Source organism: Bombus pyrosoma, linkage group LG11 (assembly GCF_014825855.1).
Source record: "Bombus pyrosoma isolate SC7728 linkage group LG11, ASM1482585v1, whole genome shotgun sequence".
Taxonomy (NCBI): Eukaryota; Metazoa; Arthropoda; class Insecta; order Hymenoptera; family Apidae; genus Bombus; species Bombus pyrosoma.
In genome coordinates, this window is record NC_057780.1 from 2,463,678 (window position 1) to 2,484,285 (window position 20,608).

The 20,608-nt window shown below is 31.2% G+C and overlaps 6 protein-coding genes across 8 annotated transcripts; 2 read left to right on the plus strand and 4 right to left on the minus strand.

Moving 5' to 3' along the window:
• Positions 1 to 32: 32 nt before the first annotated feature.
• LOC122572912 (nuclear cap-binding protein subunit 1) lies at positions 33 to 3,720 on the minus strand. Its single transcript, XM_043738599.1, has 11 exons — positions 3,474 to 3,720; positions 2,888 to 3,356; positions 2,318 to 2,812; positions 2,065 to 2,236; positions 1,789 to 1,994; positions 1,599 to 1,702; positions 1,288 to 1,523; positions 1,037 to 1,215; positions 707 to 962; positions 525 to 638; positions 33 to 442 (listed from the first exon to the last, which is right to left on the minus strand). The coding sequence occupies exons 1-11, from the start codon at positions 3,511 to 3,513 to the stop codon at positions 329 to 331; spliced, it is 2,385 nt and encodes a 794-aa protein (XP_043594534.1). The 5' UTR covers positions 3,514 to 3,720; the 3' UTR covers positions 33 to 328.
• A 137-nt stretch (positions 3,721 to 3,857) lies between these two features.
• On the plus strand, positions 3,858 to 7,566 carry LOC122572910 (26S proteasome non-ATPase regulatory subunit 2). Its single transcript, XM_043738595.1, has 4 exons — positions 3,858 to 4,063; positions 4,238 to 4,965; positions 5,034 to 6,604; positions 6,683 to 7,566. The coding sequence occupies exons 1-4, from the start codon at positions 3,986 to 3,988 to the stop codon at positions 6,982 to 6,984; spliced, it is 2,679 nt and encodes an 892-aa protein (XP_043594530.1). The 5' UTR covers positions 3,858 to 3,985; the 3' UTR covers positions 6,985 to 7,566.
• A 150-nt stretch (positions 7,567 to 7,716) lies between these two features.
• On the minus strand, positions 7,717 to 12,788 carry LOC122572909 (VWFA and cache domain-containing protein 1). Its single transcript, XM_043738594.1, has 8 exons — positions 11,742 to 12,788; positions 11,312 to 11,677; positions 11,063 to 11,239; positions 10,522 to 10,991; positions 10,261 to 10,462; positions 9,930 to 10,176; positions 8,827 to 9,860; positions 7,717 to 8,758 (listed from the first exon to the last, which is right to left on the minus strand). Exons 1-8 carry the CDS (start codon positions 12,214 to 12,216, stop codon positions 8,226 to 8,228), a joined length of 3,504 nt encoding a protein of 1,167 aa, XP_043594529.1. The 5' UTR covers positions 12,217 to 12,788; the 3' UTR covers positions 7,717 to 8,225.
• A 352-nt stretch (positions 12,789 to 13,140) lies between these two features.
• On the plus strand, positions 13,141 to 16,288 carry LOC122572929 (transmembrane protein 64). 2 transcript variants are annotated; one of them, XM_043738659.1, is made up of 4 exons: positions 13,141 to 13,387; positions 13,946 to 14,538; positions 14,619 to 14,780; positions 14,862 to 16,288. In XM_043738659.1, exons 2-4 carry the CDS (start codon positions 14,008 to 14,010, stop codon positions 15,024 to 15,026), a joined length of 858 nt encoding a protein of 285 aa, XP_043594594.1. In that variant the 5' UTR covers positions 13,141 to 13,387; positions 13,946 to 14,007; the 3' UTR covers positions 15,027 to 16,288. The 2 variants fall into 2 exon arrangements, with proteins under 2 accessions (XP_043594594.1, XP_043594593.1); XM_043738658.1 differs by having other exon boundaries at positions 13,141 to 13,375.
• LOC122572915 (alanine--glyoxylate aminotransferase 2, mitochondrial) lies at positions 15,318 to 19,095 on the minus strand. Of its 2 annotated transcripts, none has more exons than XM_043738606.1 (8): positions 18,528 to 19,095; positions 18,251 to 18,339; positions 17,978 to 18,162; positions 17,575 to 17,890; positions 17,252 to 17,455; positions 16,857 to 17,171; positions 16,481 to 16,737; positions 15,318 to 16,415 (listed from the first exon to the last, which is right to left on the minus strand). In XM_043738606.1, the coding sequence occupies exons 1-8, from the start codon at positions 18,595 to 18,597 to the stop codon at positions 16,403 to 16,405; spliced, it is 1,449 nt and encodes a 482-aa protein (XP_043594541.1). In that variant the 5' UTR covers positions 18,598 to 19,095; the 3' UTR covers positions 15,318 to 16,402. The 2 variants fall into 2 exon arrangements, with proteins under 2 accessions (XP_043594541.1, XP_043594540.1); XM_043738605.1 differs by having other exon boundaries at positions 16,486 to 16,737; positions 18,528 to 19,085.
• Positions 19,096 to 19,103: 8 nt separating this feature from the next.
• Positions 19,104 to 20,544, minus strand: LOC122572923 (evolutionarily conserved signaling intermediate in Toll pathway, mitochondrial). The gene is made up of 2 exons (XM_043738637.1): positions 19,527 to 20,544; positions 19,104 to 19,454 (listed from the first exon to the last, which is right to left on the minus strand). The coding sequence occupies exons 1-2, from the start codon at positions 20,395 to 20,397 to the stop codon at positions 19,165 to 19,167; spliced, it is 1,161 nt and encodes a 386-aa protein (XP_043594572.1). The 5' UTR covers positions 20,398 to 20,544; the 3' UTR covers positions 19,104 to 19,164.
• Between the last annotated feature and the right edge of the window lie 64 nt (positions 20,545 to 20,608).

The window sequence follows — 20,608 nt, forward strand, 5'->3', positions numbered from 1 at the left end:
ATACTGCAATGCCTTGTTGAAAAGAAATACACTTAAAGCTGGATAAATATATTTACATCACGCGTAATAACGCATTCAGCATTTACACATAATGTTATGTTACATATTACATGATATTACGCTGTCCTGAAAATCAAATAATTTGTCACAGAATATATTGCAATATAAAAATTTCCTTTTTTTAGTTCTAATTCGCCAATTGCGTCATGAAAAATCACAGTGTGTCTAACAATGATTATATAAAATATTCAAAAGTTGGAAATTAGAGTCATAACTTTTCGATGACATAAAATACATTTAACATAACGATTACTGTAGAAAATGACATTTACGCTCGTAGAGAGACAAACTGATGGAAAACATCCAAGATATGCGGATCCAGATCTGGTGTAAAAAGTAAAGTTTCTAATGTCGATGAATACTTTTGAACCTGCTCATGATGCTGTTAATAAGAGAAAAAACAATTAACATTATGTACAAACAAAAGAATAAATTTTATTTTTATCATTTGATAAAAAGCTTACAGTTAGGAACACTTGCTGTAGTCTGCCTATGGTCCATTTGTACCAGTGAGTATTATAATCTATACCGTCAGTATCACAGCGTCCTAAATGTTCCGATAGAATCATTATAAAACGCTGAAAAAAGATATTAGTGAATATCTTTTTTATTTCTATAATAGTAATAATAAGATAATTATATGTACTTGGAAAATGATAAGGAACAAATTTTTTTGATCTGCTTGAGCTGTTTCCAGCTTTTCTTCCATTCTTTCTACAACATCTTCTGAAGGTTTTTCCCTATTCCTGTCTTTATTATTGTCTTCATCTTCTGACGATGAACCTGACCTACTTTCTGCTCTTCTCAATTTTTCACGAGCTTCCGCTAATTCTGTGCTTAACTTTGTTACATGTTTGTTTTTCTTTCGGATTGTTAAATGAAGAATTTCCCAAATATATAATCTATAAAGGCGATATAGTAAATATAAATTTTGTTAAATGTTTTAAAACAGTACTGTTTATAAAATTATACATACTTGGTAAATTCTGGCACCATTTCTTTAGAAAATATCCAATTTGCGATTGCACTACATTCAATAATACCAGTTTTCAAGAATTTATCAGTCAAGACTACCATCATTTGATAGTGATTCTTCCATAATGCATACATATTTCTCAAAATGCATATTTGAGCTTCTTCTGTTTCAGCAAGAACCTGAAAATACAAACTTATTACATCTGTAATTATTTTTGTCAGATTATAAATATTTTTTGTTCAAAATCTTACTTGAAAAACATAATGAAATTTTCCTATCGCCGCGAAACTGTGACTAAAACTTTTTGAACCTAAATTCAATAATGTTTGTACAAAAACATCAATTTTCAAAGGATTGAAATTATTCGTTTCTTCATTTTCTCTAGGACCTGGTAACGTATTTAATACGTTGAGAACTTCTTCTGGAGTACACTTACGTCTTATAGAAACGACCAATTCATGAGCTGCTGCTGTGCCCGGAAGTGAACCTATAGAACAATTTTTTCTACATAGGATTTTTATCTATTATCTATAAATAATATTGTTAAAAAATTTATATTTACTGGCACCCTCTGAAGTATATTTATAAATAGGCTCTGGAGGCGCTGGAATTAAGTCAGCGTACGATCCTGGCATCATATCCCGTATTCTTTGGTAATATGATAATCTAAGTATAAATTATAAATAAAATATTATTTTTATGAACTTATTTATATCAGTAAAACGTTTCCATGATTAATTTAACATATATACCGTAAGGCTTTTAGAAGTACTTCTCGAATAAATTTTGGCCGAGGATGTTCTGCATCGCGTTGCAAACAAGAATCCCAATCTTCCCAGGACCAACGAAACTGAAAATTGCTTAAATGATACGCGAACCACCATACGAAACGATCAAAAGCAGTTGCGGCCATACTGTCTATGCGACGGAATAAAATCTCTGTTGCTTGTGCTAAAACCTACATCAACGTAAAATAAAATTACTGATAAATATTTGAATTTATAATATAATGATGCTTATCATTTTACCTGTGGCATTGTTGATGGTTGTAATTTGCAAAGTTCAATCAAAATCGACCCATAACATATTTCTAAATGCTTTGGAGCTGGTAGTCTAAACAATTCACCAAATATTACTTCAACTATACAATAATCCAATGGTATTTTTGCTTTATATGGAAAGTTCAATAGTTGGGCTGCACTGTAATTCATTATACGCGAATATTTAATTACAGAACAGAAATACCAAAAAAAAAACTAGATAGGGGTAGGAAATACGTACCAATCTTTTCTTTCAAAGAAATAGTTATTGATAATTTGTTTTAAATGTTCCTCTATAAGAAAACGTTCTATAGCATGGCTTCCAGGTAATAGCGGTCCTTCAGCTGGACAATCTGTGTAATCAAACATGCGGAAAACTACTGTAGGTAGCGGATAGGAATAAGACTCATGATGCGGCGGTGGCATTATAGTAGGTAAATTGTGTTGCAATGCTTCGCATAATATTGAGTCAAACGCAAGATATGGTCTAGGAATATGTTTTTCTGCCCAATTGTCTTGCCTAAGTTTTCTCACTTGAGCCCATAAGCAATCTAAATATTCTTCCTGGGGGTGAGGTGTATCACTTGACCATACTCTTAATGCTGCTTGATGCTTTTTACTTCTTTTATTTAAAAATATTTCTATTGTAACCATCAAATGGTCTAATTCTTGTTCCTTTTTTTCATATAATTCTCTTCCTACCCATGGTAATGTTGATAATACAGCATAGACATACCTATAATAAATGATAATAAATTAATATATTTTGTTACACTCATCCACAAAATCACATAGAATACATTTTACATACCAATCTCGTCTTACTTGAGGTACACCATCTTCATTAGCAGCATCTAACATATTGTCAAACAATTGCATTAAAGATCCACAAGATAAAACATGGCAGTTTACTAAATCAGCTAGAAATCTTAATGAATATCTAGCTACATCCCATTTACAAGCTTTTAATGCGTCTTTAAAGTTCTTTACCATGTAGTCAACAAATTCACCACCAAAATTAAAGTTCTTTGCATTCAACAACCCAACAAGAGTGGTATAAATTGTACATTTCTCTGGCATTCTAATTGCACATTCAGTCAGAATCCTAAGTATTTTGCTGCGAAATAGTCCAAGATCAGCTTCTAACACTGAAGCTAGACCTTCAAGGTTGCTCTCTAAGGATGATGTAGATTTTTCTCCTACTCTCAGGATGAGAGATTCAAGTCGATCTTCAATCTCTTGATTCTCTGATACCCTCCTACGTTTCTTATACGCCCGTTCTATAAAATTTGTATAAAAATAGAATACTTCCTCATGAGTATAAAAAATTAATTTTTTCAACATGTACAATTTTTAATTTTTTAATTAATGATAATATAAGAAAAACGAGAATGTACCGTATCCATCTTCTTCTTCATGTACTCTTCTGCGACTCATTTTTTAAAAAACTGAATATATCGCGTTAATCAGTTGTAACGTTTACAACGTGATTTATTTCAACACGATTATATTTTACACAATTATACTGTAACTATAAATTATCATTGGATAACTAACTCTATAATTTTCCACATTCAATCCACAGATAGTTGCAAAGTGAAGCGTCACACAAAATATACCCTTAAACACAAAGTGATACGTAGATTACTATATTTCTTGTACATTCACAGTATCAATCGTACACTATACAATCGTGGAAGTCGAACGCCCATCTGGCGGAGGAACTGGAAACCTTCGTCAGAAATGCAGAAATTGATGTTACAATTCTATCACATCTCTAACCCATGATGAATAGTGGTGACTCGCAAATAGGGTCTACATTTATTCTAACCTACGCTCCTATTACTAGGATTGAAGGGTCGATTGAGTTTTATATTTTGCGATCATTTTAAGTGATAATTGAAACAAAATGCCTGAAAGCGTGAAAGTGGAGCCAAAAACAAACAAAGAAGTCAGAAACGGAAAAGAGGAAGATAAAAATGAATTGGTGAGTTGTAGTTTTTGTTGCAGGATTATTTCAAAATAACATTTTCAACAGTAGAAAATACGAAAAGTAAAAAAGGACGTATCTGATTTTATTATAAATTTAAATAAAATTCTCATTATATAAAAAAATATAACTTTAATATTATAACATTTATTTACTCTAATATTTTTTTAGTCTGAAGAGGATAAACTTTTGCAAGAAGAGTTAACTCACCTTGTTGAACGTTTGCAAGATCCTAATACAAGTTTATATTATCCAGCTTTAGAGTCTCTACGTAACCATATCCGTGCATCCACAACATCAATGACTAGTGTTCCAAAACCTCTTAAATTTATGAGACCTCATTATGATACTATGAAATCTATTTATGAAAAGATAACAGACGTAAAGTGTAAGGAATTATGTTCTGATGTCATTTCTGTCCTTGCTATGACTATGGGTGAAGGTAGAGAATGTCTTAAGTATAGACTTACTGGGTCCGCTATAGCTATTGGAGAATGGGGACATGAATATGTTAGGCATCTATCAGGAGAATTAGCTGGTGAATGGGATGAGCCAACAGACAATGCAGAAGCTATTAGTAAAAAACTAATAGCTTTGGTACATGAAATTGTACCTTATAACATGGCCCACAATGCTGAAACAGAAGCTTGTGATCTGCTAATGGAAATTGAAAGGCTAGATCTATTGGAGCAATACGTAGATGAAAGTGCATATCAAAGAGTTTGTTTATATTTAACAAGCTGTGTACCATATGTAGCAGATCCAGAAAATAATACTCTACTTCATGCTGCTGCCAAATTATATAGGAAGTTTGGCCAGTACCCTCAGGCTGTTAGGCTGGCAATGCAACTGAATGATTTACCACTTATTGAAGATATATTTACAAACTGCACTGATCTGTAAGTTAAGATGCTATTAAAATAAATATTTAAAAAAAAATTGTATTAATATATACTATTGTTTTTAGTTCTGTTCAAAAGCAACTAGCATTTATGCTAGGTAGACAGCAAATTTTCTTGGAACTTCCAGAATCTACTCCAGAATATGATGATCTAGTTGAAATCATGTCCAATTCTTTGTTAAATTACCATTTCCTTAATCTTGCGCGTGAATTAGACATAATGGAGCCAAAAACACCAGAAGATGTATACAAGTCACATTTAGAAAATTCTAGATCTCCATTTGGGGGTGGTCAAGTAGATTCAGCAAGACAAAATCTTGCTGCGAGCTTCGTTAATGGTTTTGTCAATGCAGCTTTTGGTCAAGATAAACTATTGGTTGAAGATGGGAATAAATGGTTGTATAAGAATAAAGAACATGGAATGCTTAGTGCAACAGCATCCCTTGGTCTTGTACTATTATGGGACGTTGATGGTGGTTTGACACCGATAGACAAGTATCTTTATTCTTCTGAAGATTATATCAAATCTGGTGCTCTATTAGCTTGTGGTCTGGTCAACTGCCGCGTAAGAATTGAATGCGATCCTGCATTAGCACTTCTATCTGATTATGTATTGCACAGCAGTAACACAATGCGTATTGGTGCAATTGTTGGTCTTGGATTGGCATATGCGGGTTCGAATCGGGAAGCTGTTTATGGTCTTTTAATTCCTGTACTTAGCGATCCCAAGTCTAGTTGGGAAGTCATAGGCGTGGCAGGTCTTGCTCTAGGAATGGTAGCAGTAGGTTCTTGCAATGCTTACGTTACAACAACGATAATGCACGCCCTCATGGAGAAGTCAGAAGCAGATTTAAAAGACACGTACGCACGATTTCTACCTTTAGGCCTCGGATTATGCTTTTTAGGGAAACAAGAAGCGGCAGAAGCTATAATAGCAGCCCTAGAAATAGTACCTGAACCTTTCAAATCAATGTCCACAACTTTAGTAGAAGTGTGCGCGTACGCCGGTACCGGAAATGTTTTGAAGATCCAACATCTATTGCATATTTGTTCTGAACATTACGAACCATCCAACGAGAAGGAAGACAAGAGCGATCGTAAAGATAAAGATAAAAAAGAAGAAAAAAAGGAGGATAAAGCGAAGGATCTCAGCTCAAGGCAAGCAATTGCCGTGCTTGGCATTGCTTTAATTGCCATGGGAGAAGAAATTGGTGCTGAGATGGCGTACAGAACATTTGGTCATTTATTGCGTTATTGCGAGCCTGTTATCAGGCGATCCGTTCCACTCGCACTTGGACTCATATCAGTCTCCAATCCAAAACTGAATATACTCGATACATTATCTAAATTCTCCCATGATAGCGATCCGGAAGTAGCGCATAATGCAATTTTCGCAATGGGTTTGGTCGGAGCTGGAACAAACAACGCAAGATTGGCTGCAATGTTAAGGCAGCTTGCTCAATTCCATGCGAAAGATCCTAACAATTTATTCATGGTTCGCATCGCACAAGGTTTGACGCATCTTGGTAAAGGAACTTTGACGTTATCTCCATATCACAGTGATAGACAAGTATTAAGTCCTGTAGCACTTGCTGGACTTTTAGCTACCTTAATTGGTTTCCTCGACGTAAAAAACAGTAAGTATTTCAATCTTTTTTAGATATTGTAATTATTTAAGATGTATTAAATAACTATGACTCTATTTTTGTTTTCAGTCATTCTAGGTCGATCTCATTATTTGTTGTACACGCTAGCAGTTGCAATGCAACCGAGGATGTTAGTAACATTTGATGAAAAGTTAAATCCTTTAGCTGTACCGGTAAGGGTAGGTCTTGCTGTAGACGTTGTGGGTCAAGCAGGAAAACCCAAAACGATTACAGGTTTCCAAACACATACAACTCCTGTTTTACTAGCATATGGTGAAAGAGCAGAACTTGCAACTGAAGAATATATACCTTTAACACCCATCATGGAAGGTTTTGTAATTTTAAGGAAGAATCCAGACTTTATACCTTAACTATAAAGCAATTACGTGGAAAAAATATTTTATATAAGTTCTAGTATAACATATAATGAAAACTATTGCGTGTATGCTGTTGATTTTTTTGGTATATAATTCATAATTTAAATAGATCTAAAGTAATCAAATTACCGAAGATTTATTTTTTACGAGTCAGTGAAACACTTAAACAATGAATAAACAAACAGTTTTGATAATTTTTGTATTTTTACTTATCATAATAATAAAATTACATTTTTTTAACAGCAATTATATACTTTAATAATTAAAATACTGATCAACATGTAAAGTACTCAAAAACTAACTGTTCTACATTTACAAGTTATAAAAATAGTAAAACCTGCGTTTATAATAAACTATGTGTATTGGCAAGATCAAGTGATAAGTAGTCAGTCACGTGTATACGTATAAAATGTAAATATCTAAGAGATTAGCTCTTAGCTATAAAAGTTTGTTTCATTATGCGTAAAAAGGTCACTGTACACTTTTTCCAAAAGTACTACCATGTATAAAAATGTATATATATTTTATGCTTACGCGAATTTATATCTACCAATAAATTCTATTAAAAATCTTAAACTACGTGGCTTACATTACACAGTACGTAAATAGCTAATTTGTGATGTTGTTTTCTAAAAAATGTATACAATGAAAACGAACTATGAAGTAAGATATCTTGCTATTACATTAAAATATACATATATCTGTTATATGTATCAATTTTAATAGATCAAGATACCTCAGTTACATAGTTCGTTTCCGATTTATATAAAAAATATATGATTATTTTAAGTAATATTCGAACACATTTACATTTGCTGCATTATTCTTAACTATAGAAACGAAAAAAGAACAGTATCATTGCTAGTTGTGATAGCAGTCAATAATCATATCCAATTTCATTGTTGAATTAAGTATGATTTATCTGAATGAAATAATATTATTACTATCTTAAAATAATACTAGTAGACATGCACGTCTATATATCACTATATAACTTGTATAATCTTAATATTTATAAAAAGAACTTATAAAAAATCATAAACTCTTTTTAAAATTAACCCTTATTACTCCTTTGGAGTAGAATGCTGGCTTGCCTTTGTCAGTTGGAGATATAAGGGTTGAGGTGTGTTTTTTACATTATGTTTTATAACATTGATTTCAATCAAACGAAGTTTTACTGTTTTCAAGGAACAATACCTGAATAAAAATTTCCAGGTTATTGTTTGTTATAGATGTTAACAAAAATTTGCTTCCATATTACAATGAACCGTGACTGGCGCTAAAACATGATAAGGGGACCCTAAATTTGTTGTTGGAGAGGGAAGACAAGTGGACTGTCTTTTCAGATCGGGTTCAGTATTACTACCAACTACTAATAGCGGTTCAGCAAATGTTTGTTGTTCAGAATCGTCGTGAGGTGTCATTGTACTATATCCATGATCACTATCACCACCGGGTGGTTTTCTATAATTTGTGGAAACCTTATATGGCGAAATGGGCGCTATGCCATCCCTTATCAGAGAATCTAAATTGTTTTTTGTTTGCTCTAGCTCCATAGGTTCTGCATCACCCTCTAAATGCGTCATACGCAGCATATCGGGTGATGTATGTATATGTAAACACTGATGTTCTACACCAGACTGAACAGATCGAAGTCTATAACAAAATAACAATACCCCTAGTACCAAAAGAAATGCTAATATTCCACCAGCTACAGGCCCAACTGATGGCCAGTCGCGTACTGCAATTTCTTCTGTTGACTGAGAATCTGAAAGGAATTATATTTTGTAAGAGAAAAAAATATGCAGAATTATATATTAAAAATACAATACTTACTGTATGTGCCATCACTAAGTGGCATAAAAAGTCCAAGAATACCTCTAAAACATACGGACATATCGCTACAAAATGGTGCTTGCAATGGCGTTTCTCCATCATTGTCTATATGACACCATTGGCAACCTACAATTCCGAGACATTCGTTTTCTCCTTTGAATATCTTACAGTCAATGGACGGACACGTTTTCAAATTCGTAGATTGTATCCAGGACATCTGCGAATTTCCTCCTTGTTCGTATGGTACCGGACAGGATTCGAGGTTCATTTCATTTATAGTATACTCTGCACAATTAGAGTAATATAATGCGCATTCACAAGGACATTCGCATTCGGTTTGTTCCATTCTTTTGCAGTTTAAACATGAGTGATCCATAGTACTGCATGGGCAAAATGCTCTTAATAAATTACAAGTCACATTAACTACTCCTAAAAATACATTAGTTCCTGGTACAGCTGCTACTTGGTATTTGACGCAATGTTCGCCGTGAACTATGTTTGTAAGAACCTCATCGAGTGAAGTATTAAATTGGTAATACCTTTGTACAGTACCATCTAAGTAATTTGCACAAGCCTTTTTTTTAACGAAAAGCTCGTGATTTAATATGTCATTTGCAACCAATAATTCCTTGTGAGTCAAATGTTGCTGCTCGATTTTACCAGTTGGTTCTAATAATGCTGGATGTGAGACTAAATATCCTTTATCATCCATTAGGAAACATTTCACCGTCGAATTATTACAAAATGGGAACATTTCTTTCAGAAGTCTTGAAATAAAGCCTAATGCTACATCCATAGATACAACTGCAATAGCATCATCCTTTGTAGTTGATTCCGAATTATGATGAACTGTGTGACTTAGAGTAACAACATATCCAGAACTACCAACACCCAAATATGGAGGTGTGAAAACTAATTTTCCAGAATGCTCCAGTGCTTTTCCATACCACACTCTTCTCTTAGGATCAAAACCAGAATCGAGCATAATTCCTGGATATATCTCTAATACGCCACTTACGACTCCAACGATATATCTATAACAAAATTAAATAAAAATTCTAATTCTTTTAAAATCTCGTTCCATATAATAGTATAAAATGTACCTTCTTATTATAAATTTATTTAAAGCACTTTCTATATGCCTGCCTTTAAAGTATCCCAACATTTGAGTCAACATAGCTACATCTGGCCTGACAGATTGATATAAACCAGGGTTAGCTAGTAATCCTGTTAAGTCCTTTAGATATGCCATGTAACTCTGCATTGTTACAACGGTTCCAGTTTCTAATAATTTAAGTTGCTCTATTGGAGACTGGAAACACCATGGAGAAAGATAGACCACTCCTGTTGCTAAATCATAAATACATATATTCTTCCATACAAATGCTAGATAAGTTTTTTATCTCTTCAAATTATTAAAATCCATTAACTTACACAAGGACAAAAGCTTATTGTGATAAGTACATAGAATGCTTTTATCAGTGATACTATGCATTAAAAGATCGAGACGATGATGCAAAATATTCATTGACAATGTCGGTACTAATTTTGCGACAGGTAATACGCTTTCATTAGTTGCCGATACTAAGCATACTATTAAATCCATGTACGTCAAATGCTTCCACCGATACCACTTCTGAAATATAAAAACTAAATCAATATGAGTTTTACGTATATTTATATATGCCGATGTACCTTTCTCCCTAATTGTGTTTTCACGTTTATAACACCCTCGTATTCTTCGATCATTGTTCTTACAGTTTCAGAACTAATATTTTCTATGTGATGTAAATTAACTTTGAGGGGTTGATCTAGCATCGTTTCCATTCGTGGGAAATCTTTGTGAATCCAAACTATACCCTTATTATCAAACAGTATAGCATATGCATGCATACCAGCATTAAAATATGTTATATCATCAAGGAAATTTCGTAATTTAATATCTAAAGATATTAATGCTTTATTTGTAATGTGCCCAATAGACAATGTCATTGTTTTACTATATAAATCAAAGTATGGATCAGATAAATAATAATCTTTCTTATGTTCCTCAGAACATTTTAAATCAGAAAACAGCTTTGATACTTCAAAACCGAGTATATTTTGTGTTGGAAGAGTTAGAATGCTATCATTGTAATCCTTAGTGTTTGAATGCGATTCTTGATCTGTAAAAAAGCGATTACGTTAATAATATATTACAAACAACTCATGCACGTAATTACATAATTAAACTCACCTGAAAGAATTAATATTGTTCTTATATAGCCACTTACTTTCTCTGCAGAAATCATGTTTCTTATCTTTTTTATGTGTGAAGTGGGCTTAAGTGTATTAGTCAAATGTATAAACACTACTTCACCCTTTACATTCTGTAATAACTTATTAAGATCAAATTCAATTGTGTCATTTGTTTCTAAAATTGGGACAAAAAATTTCTATAAATAATGATAAATAGGAAATATGACAGATAAGAAGATAATTGTACCTATTCTTGTTAAACTATGAATATAACGCGCTAATTGAAACTTATTAACATCTGTAGCTTTTAATAAACCATCCTTGCAATGAATGGAAGTATTAGTAGAGAGGCCAATAACATTAACATAATCTGTGTGAGATAACATGTCAATTATTGTCTCTGCAGTTATTTGAGCTAGAGTAAGATCTCCTTCAGACATAAACACAGCATGCTCAAGCAATAACAGAACATTTTTTTTTGGACAATACTGAGACAACAAAAGAGGCCCAATATTATGTCCTGCACTAGATGGACCACACATGGTGACCGGATACATAAAAGGCAACAAATGTAAGTTTTTCCATTCTTGATTTTTTAGATGAAGTGCCAATTCTAAAATACATAAAATCACATTAGATTGGAATTTACAAGTTCTAAATGAACTTATCATACATACTTTGTGCAATTTGTGAGCAAAAATCAGCCAATCCATTTGATAACAATTCTAGTCCATTCATAGATTCAAAATAATCAAACTGATTTTCGTTCTTTGCCAAAATAGGTTCTATAATATTATAGCTCTGCTTCACAAGCTTTGCATAGGATAATAGCTTGTTGTTTAATTTATCCACTAATAAGCTCAGTCTCATGTTCAAGCTACTCGAGACATTCATGAACTCCATTTCACCGAGCATTCTTTGGAACGGCTTCAAACCGAGTTCGGCATCAGTGATAGACCGAAACTCGTTCGACAGTCGAACTACAATATCTCGTAAACAGGTTCCATTAAGTGGTTCCGCGTTTACTTGTTTCCGTAGGGTCTTTCCAAATTGACATTTTGCATTTACGCTCGTACTTCCATCGGCTGAACTATGCACGTTTACAAGCACTGTTACTAGAAATCCTAGCTGTAATATCCTCTTGACAATCATTCTGTCAAGTTATAAAATTCGATATCACATAGAAAACTAGAATGCACTGTGTGTCGGTGACATCGATACCTTGGAATTTACTTAAAATTGTGGATTGATATTAGTAACCACAGTATTCAATCAACAATAATTAATTCGAGCAAATGAACGTATGAACGACCATCCTGTTTTTCAGCTTACACCTGTTAGCTTGTAACCTGCAAAAATTCGTTATACCGCCATAACGACGCGGCCACCGCAAACAAGGTTGACAAGTGCGCAACTGGAAATATTACTTTCTTAGCCCTATCACTTTCTAAATGAAATCTAACCGATCTGTCCTTAGTGTTATATGAATATATCTTGTGGTTTTAGAAGTCCGGGATTAATTTTTTCTTCAATGTTCTACTTCATGATTTTCTTCGTTTTCACACTTCGTATATAAAACCGTACTTGAACCACGAGTAATTTTGGAGAAAATGCACTATATAATATAAATCATATATATTTACAATACAAAATGTATATAACAAAAATACTTATTATATGTGTATTTTGTATTACAACTTAAATTAATGTATCATATGATGTATTAATTTACATAGTATAATATAATATGTAATTAAGAAAAAAGTTGAAATTTTACACAATAAAAGATTTGAATAATACATCGAAAACAGAGTTATTAAATTTGAATAAAAATTATGATTTAAATAATACCCGTTAATAGTTAATGATCAAAGTTTCAACATTTCAAGTTTTAATATAAATTTTCTTCAAATATAACTATAATTTTATAGATACCACATCTAAACCCTGAAAATTTTTTTTTATTAAAAATATGTTTTTAAGTATGATATTTAGAATTTTGTTAATTTAAATATTAGATAATAGAATTGTTATGGGAATTTTTTTTGATAAATCTGCGTGATATTGGAAAATGAAATGTTCCTGCTTTCACACCAACAGAGTGCTTGACGTAAACGAAAATCATAAACGGATTTCAATTAATATGTTCTACGAGTTTATGTTATTTATCTTTTTATCACAAAACTGTCATATTTTTTGATAAGAATGATAACGGATGAAAGAAAAATCGAAAATAAAACATAATATTGCTAATATCTGATGATAATAGAAAAAGTATAGAAAATTGCGATTTACTAAATTGTTTATTATGGTAGGTGATAAGGTAAAAATAAATATTATTACGTGTTATTTTTTATTTGCATGCTTTCCTACGAATTTATGATTACAGTAATTTAAGACAATAATGTAGAGTTATTTCTGTTGTACCAGAAAGTTTCTTTCCCGTATTATGCGTGCTTCTGAGGAAATTAGTTTTTATGTAAACAATATAAAAATATTTAATAAATACAAAATTGAATAGTTCACAGTAGCCTTATTTATAATCATGGTACTATAATGATCGCAACATTATAATCAAACATTTGTGTTTTATCCATAAATTAGTTGAAGTACATATTTAAGTATCATAAAATTTATAAAAAAATTATTGCATAAATGATTTATATATAACATAGATAACAATACATATATTTAAGGCAAATGAGCTGATATGTTTCTTTCTAATACCATCAAATACATTACCCTTTATATATATATATATATATATATAATATATATTTTACTGATATATTACTGAATATTACTGATTACCTAATATTAAACTGATAAGAAGCAAATGTATTATATGTATATAACATATCATTTGACATTTTTCAAACAGGTCATAGCAAAAGAATTGAATGATTTTTTCCTTATTCATAATGAGGAATAGACATATTGGACATGGATATAATTAATATAGAAGATGTGGAAACTGGTGTTCGTCCATCTAAGAACTCTACTTCGATACAGTGTAACTGTATCCACTCAAATTCAGTGTGCTACATTGTAGTAACAATTGCCACCCTGGCACTTTTAGGTGCAATTGTTTTTATCTGCAGAGACTATATTAAAGTGTTGCTTTATTGGATTGAACATCAGAACATATGGATTGTTACTGTAATATTCATTGCATTATTCACAGTGGTCTCATTCCCTATTGTAATCGGTTATTTATTCCTTATCATTGCTAGTGGTTATTTATTTGGCATATTAAGAGGCATTGTCATGGTAGTTTTGTCTGCCAATTTAGGAATAGCTATAGCACATGTTACCCTTAGTGCATTGTCATCTAAATTACCTATTGGAGCTCTTTTACAAAATGATACTGCAAGAGCTATTCTCAGAGTTATATCTGGACCACAAGCTTTCAAGGTTGTATTATTTGCAAGATTAACTCCCATTCCTTTCGGTCTACAAAATACCATTTTTGCGGTATGTACTTTCTGATTAATATTTAACAATATAGATAAAAAACATGTTAAAAACTATTAACAATATACACAAATATTTAGGTAAGCAATATGGGTGGTATTCGATACCACATAGCTAGTGCATTAGGTTTACTACCTGCTCAAATCATCAATATTTACCTGGGCAGTAGTTTAAGATCTATGCAAGATGTCCTTGAAGATAGATCAACAGCAGCAACTGGTTACATTGTTTTCTGTTTCCAAGTATATTTTTAGTATAAAAAAATTAAGATTCAATTTTTTATGATATTGAAAGTGCAAATAATTTTTCCATTTTACTTTCAGATTCTAATAGGTATTTCACTGATGGTATATGTTGTACAAAAAGCACGTAGGGAACTTCAACTGGCATTATTAGAAGCTGATCTTGCCTCAATGGCTGAAACCTCTCATTACCTTCTTGATACATTACCAGACTCTAAAATCGTTCTAACAAATCTGATTGCTTAAAAATTGGAAATTTTATTTTTTAATTAGGTGCCTACATATTTCATATTTAACACTATTTTATTCATTTTGTTATGGAGTAGTTAATGAAAGAATGTTTAGTAGATTGGAGAAATTCAATTTATTATTCATTAATAACAGAGTTATACATGCATCTTTTCCAAATAATATTACTCTGAAAGTACTGAATATTTTGTGATACAAGCAACAGTATAATGAATAATTGTTTTATTAAATATACTTTAGTGAGCATTTTTAGACAATAACAAGGGCAAATAGAGTATCATGTTAATATTACATTTTTCTATTTATTTATTTTTTTTCTCTCAAACAAACAGATTTTGTGCCAAATCTTATTTTTTACATATTTGAAATCCCCATGTATTGTTGTCTTCACATATTTAGAAAATTTGAGTGCATTTACATTTGTTGATATACAATAATTTTTATGTAATGTTGGCAGCTTTGCATTTACTTTGGGTAATATTTTTACGTAATATAAAAAGTCTTCCAAAACATGTATTAATTTGAATTTTACATGAAAGAACATATTGAAAAACTGATTAGAAAGAAAAGATTATAGAAGAAAAATGTACAATCAAACAAGTATATGAAACATGGAGATTTTGAAGTATTAAGATCAAAAGCAATAACTTATTTAATTCGTACAAGTTGCTTTACGTACTTTACGTATGTGATTTGAAGTATTTAACTTTCGTAATTTACATGTAATATATAGAAAACTGCATTTTTCATGAAAATAACAGGGAACATTCAAATAACATTTAAATGCTATATGACGAATTATCAAGCAAATTTGATGCGCATTTTATTTTTCGAAGACTGACTGTTTAATAATTGAAGCTGCAGATAAAAATGTTGATTACAATTTCTGTCGTCCTTTTATTATATATACGGATGAACATTACGATTCTTTTCAAAGTGAATTTAAACATCTGCTTTTAATACATACTATAGTTTTAATTTAGATATTTATCAGCTGCACAGCGTTTGCGAATGTTCACGATAGGTAGATACTCGAACGCGTTAGACAAGTACCCGAGTGTACTTTATTAAAGGACAAATGAAGGAAACAAATATTTGTATATAATTATTAATTTTCACTGTTCATGCTTATCATAAATGACCATGTACAGAATAAACTTAAACACAATCAATTTGCATGAATAAAATGAAAGAACTACATATGTTGTACAAATGTAACATACATAATTATATCAAATAAAAGGACCTGAATTCACGTATTACATTCGTTTATCCTTTAATCTGCTTATATTTTTCTTGGTGTATTTCTAATGTTCTCTTAATAACTGCGAAAGTAAAATCTGCATCCATTTTCGTTACACATAAAGGTGGCTTTATTCGCAGCACCTATGTACATTGAACACCATAAATATTCATCTATTGAATTTTATAAATATTTAATTATCAGTTACCTTACATTTGCATATAACCCTCCTTTACCAACAAGAACACCCATATTTTTGATATTCTCGAAAATCTCGAGCACGTATTCCGTTTGTAACGGCTTTTTCGTTTCGGAGTTCGAAATTAATTCAATTCCAATCATTAATCCCTTTCCTCTAACATCACCAACGATATTGGGAAATTCTAATAACAAAGTACTCAAGCGATCGATCAAATATGTCCCGACTGTATATGCATTTTGTTGAAGATCTTCTTCTTTTATAATCTAAATTATTTTAATTCACCCTTATATATTATAATTAATTAATAATTGTAATAATTAAAAAAAATGATGAAGTAATTTTGAAAACATGTAAAAAAATATATAGAGTGAAATATACTTACATCTAATACCGTTGATCCTACGATGCACGCAAGTGGATTTCCTCCGAACGTGTTAAAGTGCAATGCTGAATTCAAACTTTCGGAAATCTCACTACTTGTCACTACAGCTCCAAGAGGAAATCCGTTTCCTATTCCCTTTGCTAAAGTTACTATATCCGGTTCCACATCGTGGTTCTCGAAACCCCAAAAATATTCACCCGTCCTACCGAAACCAGTCTGAACTTCATCTGCTATACAAAGACCACCCTTTTCATGGATATAATTATATATTTTCTGAAGGAAATATTTGGGATACTGAACTGCACCTCCTATTCCCTAAAAGGGACACACAACCTTTGTAATTAGTAATTGCCAATAATTATAAATAGAAAAATTGAGAGTGAAGGACAGAATACCTGTATACTTTCAGCTACAAACGCTGCGACACTGTGCGTACTTGCCAAACTAAAACGAAATGATTCATCGAATTTCTGAAAATATTTTTCAGAAGCTACACATTCTTCATCTCCGCAATCGCATTCCCTTCCTATCACTTGTACAGGCGAATCTCTACATTTTGATCCACCCCAATTACCTTTGTATACATCTGGATATACCGCCTGAAATGGTTACACATTGATTATAGAATCATCTATTTCCGATTCAGGCATTCAAATCAAAGTTCCAATAATGATCTCAGAAGGAATTTGTATACGAAAACTAATTGGATTTTGCTTACATGTAAATAGCCAGGTGGTTGTGCAACAAATGGAAATTTCCATGTACTCATGGCTGTAGATGCTGAGGTTCCATAAGTTGCACCATGATATCCATTTTTTAGCGATACGATATTCTGGTTGCGCGTGTAGATCCTAGCCATTAAGAACGCCAATTCATTTGCTTCCGATCCGCTATTTGTTAGATATACTACTCTCAATTTGTTTGAAAATTTAGTTGTTAACTTGGTTACATATTCATATAAATGGGTATGCATATAAACGGAAGATACGTGGTTCAATTTAGACGCTTGTTCAGATATAGCAGCTGTTATTTTTCTAGAAAATATGCATCACTTAATTTCTTATATTTATGAATCTTTTTCATTGCATTTTTTATTAGTTTCTATTTTATGCTGTTCTTACGGATGAGAATGACCAACAGACACAGTAGCAACCCCGCCGAACATATCCAAATATCGTTTTCCACGATGGTCCCACAACCATTGCCCTCGACCTTCGTGTATTAATAATGGTTCTTTGTAAAATTGCTTCAAAGAAGGAGATATAATCGATTCGTATGCCTTTTTAATTTCTCTATAATTTGTAATCTGTTTCATAAGCAAATGTAATAGTACACATTTTTATGTATTTGTATTATGGAAAAAATAATTTCGACATGCAAACAAAAGATCTCACCTTGTTGGTAAAAGGTACGTATTCGCAATCAGGCATTTTTAAAACATCTTTCACCGTAGTGACGAAATTTCTGGTTTGTATAGTGAACCCTAAGATAATAATGATATGTTATTCATCTTTCGTGATTTAAAAAATTCGTCGGTTGAAAAGCAATTACTGCATCGCGGAAATTTAAACTCGTATAGCACATTTGTATATAATGAAAGATCTCTTCGGTAATAAAATAATCCAGTATTTAATAAATTAATTGAAATTTAATAAATAAAAAGATACTTACATTTTAAGTTTATAAAAGATGATAAATTAGCAGAAGTTGTGGTGACTTGAAAACACTTATTTATTAACATATTGCTACAAACTTTATTTTATAATTAGCAGAGTATGAATTCTATTTTATACTTTTGGAGGGAATTAGCAATATAATTTAATTTCTATTTTTATTAAATTGTATTAAAAATATTTATCTTTATTTGTACGAGTTTCCTATTGTATGTTTGAACTGTTTGAAAATCGAACACTCACTACGATTATTACGAATGTTACTCGATTATGTATGCATGAATTTAAAAGTTAAGCAAATTTATTTTCATATAAACGTGTATAAAGTATGTATGAGGCACGTTCAGTTCTGTGTGTATGAAAAAGGTCAAAATATTTTAAGAATATTGATAGGCGAGAGTGTTCCATTGTGAATACATATTTGTAATGAATAACCGCGCTGAAATATTACTTTCAATTAAAATTGAATTCGTATTACTTCAATTTATAATCTGCAAAACTATGCTAAGTTCAATAAAGCATAATCTTTTATTATACATTTTGAAGAAAACTTGAAATTATATTAAAAATCATATAGTTGTTACTGTACAAACATGTTTATTTACAGTTTGAATTTATTTATACAAACTAATAAACTATTTTTCTGTTGCATCCATATTCTCAGATATTTGTTTTACATCAAGTTTTTTATCATCTTTGATGTATAATTCTTCATTTGTAATTGATTTTAATTTAAATGTTACTGGTATTTTTTCCAAAATCGGATTTGTTTTTTGTAAGCATCTTATCCATGATAATAGGGAATCTTTAGAAGATGTACCTGTAGCACACATTGCATAATATACACCATCTTCCTGTTCATGAATAGTAACTGGTATTTTAAAGTTATGTTTTTCCCAAAATGGAATTTTCAATTTAGTTATATCTGAAAATGAAACAACAATTAATACTTTTATTATTTGATATGAAATATACGAGATTCTTTATTTTCTTTTACCATCACACTCTTCATAAATGATCTCCCTTTTTATTGTCTCTCCTTTTAATACAAAATAATCTATATAATATTTATCAACCCAAATTGCAAAAGGACCTTCGACAGTTAATGATTTATCAGTTGGTTGTACGGCAAGAAGTTCTTGTTGTGATTTACTCATGGTAGATACAATCCATGTATCGTCAATTGCATCAGGTACATCCTTTGTTCTATATACAGTAGTATTAGCTTGTACATCTATGCTCGATATTTTTGCTAATGCAAATTGGGCAAGTACTTTCGCGTCTGTTGGTATAGGTACTGGTAGTGGCCAAGGGTTTAGTTGAGAAAATTTTGGTAACCAATAAAACATGCTGCAACATTTTTTCATAACTAAACCATTTTTACCAAAAGTATCTACAATCATTTTTTGCATTTCATAATCAGGTATTACAAAATTACTTTCCATTTTGTTAAGTATTAATAGAGCCGTATCCTGATGTTTTGGATAATGATACATCATAAGTTGAAATTTATTTTCTGGTATGTACCTTCCTTTTGGAAATATATCAAATAATGCCTTGTAAGTTTCTAAGTCTTTATTTACATCAAATTCATCCATATATTTTAAAGCAGTTGTTATGAATTGTAATTGTGCTTTTCTAGCATGGTCATCCCTTTTATATATACGTATAATTTCCAAAAAAGTTTTTTTTTCTTTTATTTGCACGTTAAAACGATAAGGTGTAATGTCACTATCTGGATTATCTTTATTATAGAAAATTTTATTGTTATGAAAATGGTTAACGATTGTCAGTTGTACACTTGCATGTTTTTTAATTATTTGTGATTTATTTAATGAGATGATTATGCTTCTCATTAATATATTCATACTATTAGAGAAAATTTTATAATTTTTAATTTAAACACAATTCATAAATATACAATTAAATATAAATATACGTCGTCAATGATTTTTCTGTATAACTTCCTCTTGAGAATTAATAAATTTTGTAATACGGATATGCAAATATAAAAATAACATTCTATGTAAATATATTTTTACAAATTTTAGTACTAATTTATCAGTCAGTATTTAATAA